The following is a 5,874-nucleotide window of genomic DNA, read 5'->3' as shown; positions in this document are numbered from 1 at the left end:
TCCAGTCTGGGTGACAGAGTGAGACTCCAACTCAAAAAAAATAAATTAATTAAAAAAAAATAATAATAATAAATTCTTGTTCTATTACAGATAGTAAGGGACTTGTTTTTTGTTTTGAGTCACAGACTCACTCTGTCGCCTAGGCAGGAGTGCAGTGACACATTCATGGCTACCACAGCCTCGACCTGCTGGGCTCAGGTGATCCTTCCACTTCAGCCTTCCAAGTAGTTGGAACTGCAGGCATGCACCACCACGCCCAGCTAATTTTTCTTGATTTATTGTAGAGATGAGGTCTCACCAAGTTGCCCAGGCTGGTTGTGAACCCCTGGGCTCAGGCAGTCCTCTAACCTCAGCCTCCCAAAGTGCTGGGATTATAGGCATGCGCCACTGTGCCTGGCAAGAGACTTGTTTTTATTAAGCTATTTCAACTCCCATTAGAAGACCCTTAGTGATTCCAGTTCCAAGTACTTTTTGAAGAAATTGTGATAGTTCCATAAGGGTATTCAGAGTTTTCCTTTCCAATATTGGCTAAGACACAGATCTAAGAAATATATTTAGAAAGTTGCTGGCTGGATGAACTTTCCCTAATTTAAGTCTAGATTCTAGAATAAAATATGTTTGTGTGGATTACAGTTATAGTTGCCAACAGTTTATTTTTCTATTGTTCTTTTCAGCTTCAACATTGCTTTATGGCATGTATGGTCATTTTTCACTCCACTGTTGTTGTTTACCCAGTTTATGGGAGTTGTAATGTTTATCTCACTCCTTGGATGATTTTTGAAGGTAAGATATCTGCAGTGATCTTTCTAATAATGAACTTATTTGAAACGCATTTTTCATCACACTTTTCAGCAGATGCAGCTATAACACATTGCTTCTTAATTATTTTCAGTTACACTCATACCTGAACTGTTTATCCACTGAACTCTGAGATAAAAGATTGAGGCCTTTCTTTTGTGACGAGTTCTAAGTGATTACTTTTTAGGGAAGGCACTCTGCCTTTCAAAGGATGGGATGGCTAAATTCACACATTAGACTATTTTATATTAAAGTCACCTCCCATCAACTTATACCCAGTGACTGTTGGTTAGATTGTTTTTGAGGACTGGGAACATGGGAAGAATGGGTAATTTTACCCAACTAGGGGAAGAAATTCAGCTATCATCTAAATGTCTTGGCTGCCTCATAAAAATCTGTTAGCTGACACATCAGCCTTTTTCTTTTGTGTGATTCATAGAGTTTCTGCCTCTCCACAGACCACCCTATCCTGGGGCCAGCTGCCTTACACAGTGGGGTCTGTTTCTCAGTGTCAGGTAACTGACTTGTGAAGTAATTATGCATTGAGAATACCTGCTCCCTGTGCTTGGTGAAAAGAACAGAGATAGTGCCTTATGTCACTTATATCACAACATGGAGTAAATCTTCCTACAGCGGTTTACGGATATGGAAACTGAGGCCCAGAGAGATAAAAGCCAAATTATTAGAGTGGCAATTAAAGTGGACATTTTAGCTAACACAGCATGTTCTCCCTGTGGCTCTTTAAAGAAAGTGCATGGTAGTTGTGTGAGAAAGAAATGGGCTGTCTCAGTATTGCCAAGTGTAGGAACTCCTCACAGTACACTCTCCGTCCCGTGCTCAGGGCTTCAGGCCTTGAGGCGCTCGCACAGGCTCAGAACATTTCCTCCTCTGGCCCTGCCACCCACCCCTCCCTTTTAATGTCATTAACTCTTCTTTGGTTCTTGGGCTTTGAGTTTTTGCAGATGTTTAGGAGCTTTTTTGTGGGGGTTGGAGTCTCTGTCACCAAGGCTGGAGTGCAGTGGCACGCTCATGGCCACCGCAGCCTTGACCTGTTGGGCTCAGGCGATCCTTTCGCCTCAGCCTTCCAAGTAGCTGGAACTACAGGCGTGCGCTGCCCTGCCTGGCTAATTTTTTGATTTATCGTAGAGATGAAGTTTTGCCAAGTTGCCCAGGCTGGTCTTGAACCCTGGGCTCAGGCAATCCTCTCGCCTCGGGCTCCCAAAGTCCTGAGATTATAGGCTTGAGCCACCGCTCTTGGCCTGTTTGGGAGCATTTGACTTACTGCTGATATGAATTTATAATTGGTAATGGAGGGTCAGGCAGTGTTATATAGATCATAGATAGGTTGATTATGCTTTTAATGTTAAATTCAATATCTTAGGATATAGTGTTTTACTTGAAGCATAAATACTGGTTTTCTTTCAGATTTAAGTACATGTAAAGAAGTAAATATTTTTGTTTTGTTTTGTTTTGTTTTTAGAGATAGGGTCTTGTTATATTGCCTAGGCTGGCCTAGAACTCCTGGGCTCAAGGAATCCTCCTGCCTCAACCACCCAAATGAATTCCAGGCATGCACCACCACACCCAGCTAGATATGGAAGTTTAAAGTGAATGATTAAACATCCAGCGACCTGAAAGCATCGCAAACAGCAGAAAAGTTACACTGTGTTTTTTCATCTGCCAAGTGTGTAGTTCCTGGGAAAAATGGTGACTTTGTATATCTGTTGTTGAAGTTGAAATAAATTACATTTCATTTGCATGTTCTTAAACTCAAGTGATTATTGAATTTTTCGGAAGTCTACTGTATAGAAATAACTATTTTGTAATGTTAATTTGTTTGAATCTTTGGAGAAGTTGGTTTCATAATGCACTCCCGGATTTTAAATGAGTTGCTTACTTTTCCATTTAAGTGATCGCAGTTTGTTGTATAAAATGTTGTGTAGAGGACTGTGGTGGTCATGTGCCTTTAACCCGACTCCAGTAATTACTATATGTCTCATTTTAATCGTGGCTTTTTTAGGTGAGAGGACCAAGCGACAGTATTTTACTTTTTCCCATTACTTTAGATTTTGTCATTGTGCAAATTACTGTTTTTTTAAGCATTTCCTAACACGAACTTTTAATTATTTTTAAGTATGCTTACTTTTTTCGGTATCATTTAAATAAAATATTTTTATAACTTTCTTGTGGGTTTTGTTCATACAGACTCTGGAATAGCTTCTGTTTTTTGCTATTAGCACCAAAAAGTGACTGAGGCGGTTCTCAGTTGATAGAGGCTTATTTAGCTAAGGTTGAGGCCTTTTAGTGCTTCTGCCATCTTGTTTCACCTCTTCCACATCAGCAAAACGTTTCCCTTTGAGGACCTTTTTCATCCCAGGAAACTAGTCACTCAGGATCAGATTGGGTGAATAGGGAGTGTGGGCACGAGAGTCATGCTGTTTTTGGCCAAAGACTGCTGAACACTCAGCATGGTATGGGCAGATGCTCTTGTACATCACCCATCATGAAATGGCCAAATGCACTGAAAGAATCTCCAAAAAAAAAAAAGAAATTAAAGCAAAACGCAGCCTCTCACGACAATGCTAGCTGGTGACTGATGCCCGTGGGTTCCTAGAACACGCACCTAGTGGAGGGAAGCCTGTACTACAAGCAGCCTGCCTCTAGAAGATAATTCTGGTTTTTTTGGGTCCCTCTGGTTTTGTGTGTGTGTGTATGCAGTGTGTGTGGATGGATGGATGGATAGATGATAGATAGATAAAGAATGGGAGATAAACTCCACAAAAATTCAGGATCCTGTCACCTCAGTGAAGTTTTAGCGACCTGGAACATGTTAGGATATTGCCCCCACTAAAAGAAAAGCTGCTGATGCGGGTACTACTTACGTTAAGACGAGATGCACAATGCCCATGGGAAATTTTAGCTATTGGGGCCAACGTAGACCACATTTGTGTGTGTGACTTTGACTGATTTACTGAGGAACCCACAGGCTGCCCGTTTGGAGTATCAGAGCCAGAGCAGCTCTGAAGCATGGCCAGGCTATAGTGTGAGCTGCTCTATTGCTTGGGTCTCGCAACAAAGCAGTGACACCTGAAGTGTCTGTGGCAGACAGGGATGCCAGGAGACACTGGTGGAATCAGTGGAAGAATCACAGTGCCGAGTCCAAGGATTTTAGAGCAAATGCATGCTTCCTTCCGTAGATCATCATCTTCCTTTTGAGAAACAACTTACGTGCTACTGGTCCCTGACAGAAACTGAACACCCAACTCAGGTGAGCGCCTCTCTAAGCCTATGAGGGTCCAGTGGGGGAAATGCTTAAATAATATGTCCTAAGCTTCTGCTCAGAAAAGCATCCTACTGGTCAGGGTCTTCCATTTACTGAAAGAAAACAGTGGTCGCATGGGGGTTTCTCATGCCTGATCCTGCAGGCGCTTCTGCAAAAAGCTGGCAGCTGTCGCACGACAGCCCCCCCCCAGTGGTGGCCCCGGAGGATGGCAGTGCAGGAAGACCCTCCTGGTGAGCAGGATGTTGAGGGGGTGCATTTGGTTGGACTAAGAGACGTTCAGCATACAAATCTACACTGCCTCAAGGGTGGTTGCTGACAGGCCAGCAGTCTGGCCAGGTGGCCAGTGACTTGGGAAGAAAAGTGTCGGAAGACTGGTGCCAAGGAGCCATGGGGAAGAGGGGTGTGGATGGGTCTGGGAGTGGCTACAGAGTGTGGAGATCTGCATGACTTGTGAATGCTCACCAACCGGCATCTCCCGCCGAGGAGATGGGTAAGATGGCATGTTTCACGGATATCTGTCAGCCCCTTTCCCCAGCTGCCCAGTGCTTGCTCGATGGGCCCCTGTACAAGGCACGTGGTGGCAGGGATGGAGGCTGGGCACGGCTCAGCAACTTGGAATTTCCCTGGCCAAGGCTCAGCTTATATAACACTAGGGTTGAATGCAGAATTGCCGTGATGGTTTCAAGAGAGGGCCCTGTATTTTTTGACACGCCTCCCATTGAGGGGGGACGCTATCTTCTCTTGAATCTGGGTAGGCTTATAACTACTTTCACCAATAGAGCTTGCTAAAAGTGATGCTACATGGCTTCAAAGGCTAAGTCACTTCAAAGGCTAAGTCCTGAAGCCACGCAGCTTCTGCCTACTTCTCTGGAAATGATTGTTCTCCGTATATTCCCTTCCAGGTTGCTCTTTGCTTCAAAGCCAGACACAAGGCCATAGAGATTCAAGCCACAAAACGAGGCCATGCGTAAGTGCTCTGGTCCGTGTCCCAGCTGAGCCCGGCCTTTGGGTGATCTTCTTCCAGGCACCAGAATATGAGTAAAGAAACCTCCAGATGATTCCAGCCCTGACCGGGACTTTTCCAGCTATCCAAATGTCTTAGTCTGTTTGAACTGCTGTAACAATGTCATGGTATTCCACATGACATTGCTTCCCATCCCAGACTGGGTGGCTTATAAATCACAGAAATTTATTTCCTACATTTCTGGAGGCTAGAAACCCAAGGTCAGAGTGCTGGCAGAATTAATGTCTGCTGAGGCTCCGTTCCTTGTAGATGGTGCCTTCTTGTGGTATCCTCATGTGGTAAGAGTGGTGAGGAATATCGGAATATCTCTGACCTGCTTTTTTTTTTTTAATTCAGGGTCTTACTCTGTCACCCAAACTGGAGTGCAGTGGCATGATTATAGCGCACTGAAGCCTCGGCCTTCTGGACTCAAGTGATCCTCCTGCCTCAGCCTCCCAAGTAGCTGGGACTACGGGTGTGCACCACTAGGCGTAGCTCGTTTTTAATTTTTTTTTGTAGAGACAAGGTCTTGCTCTGTTGCCTAGGCTGGTCTCGAACTCCTGGGCTCGAGCAATCCTCCCATCTTGGCCTCCCAAAGTTCTGAGATCACAGATGAGAGCCACCATGCTCAGACAGTTTAGGACCTCTTTTATGAGGGCACTAATCCCATTCATGAGGGCTCTCCCCTCTGCCCTAATAACTTCTCCAAGGCTGCATCTTCTAACACCATCACCTGTCGGATTACGATTCAACATACGAATTTTGTGGGGGATATAAACATTCAGACCAT

At 44.5% G+C, this 5,874-nt stretch overlaps 1 protein-coding gene across 4 annotated transcripts in view; it reads left to right on the top strand.

Annotated features, from left to right (window-relative positions):
- The window catches only part of TMEM128 (transmembrane protein 128), a 13,537-nt gene extending 7,904 nt beyond the window's left edge, over window positions 1-5,633 (top strand). The window contains exons 4-5 of one of the 4 annotated variants that reach the window (XM_021717640.1): window positions 675-783; window positions 5,604-5,633. In XM_021717640.1, the coding sequence (XP_021573315.1) occupies window positions 675-774 (100 nt within the window). In that variant the 3' untranslated portion in view covers window positions 775-783; window positions 5,604-5,633. Of the gene's footprint in view, window positions 1-674; window positions 784-1,256; window positions 1,310-2,278; window positions 2,568-5,603 lie in introns of those variants that run through there. The other 3 variants (XM_008068216.1, XM_021717639.1, XM_021717641.1) reach the window with 3 other exon arrangements.
- The last annotated feature ends 241 nt before the right edge of the window (window positions 5,634-5,874 follow it).

The sequence above is a fragment of the Carlito syrichta genome, unplaced genomic scaffold (assembly GCF_000164805.1).
Source record: "Carlito syrichta isolate Samal-C Ts95f unplaced genomic scaffold, Tarsius_syrichta-2.0.1 Scaffold309897, whole genome shotgun sequence".
NCBI classification, from domain to species: Eukaryota; Metazoa; Chordata; class Mammalia; order Primates; family Tarsiidae; genus Carlito; species Carlito syrichta.
Note: the sequence above shows the minus strand (reverse complement) of the source record. Positions and strands in the feature narration are given on the sequence as shown.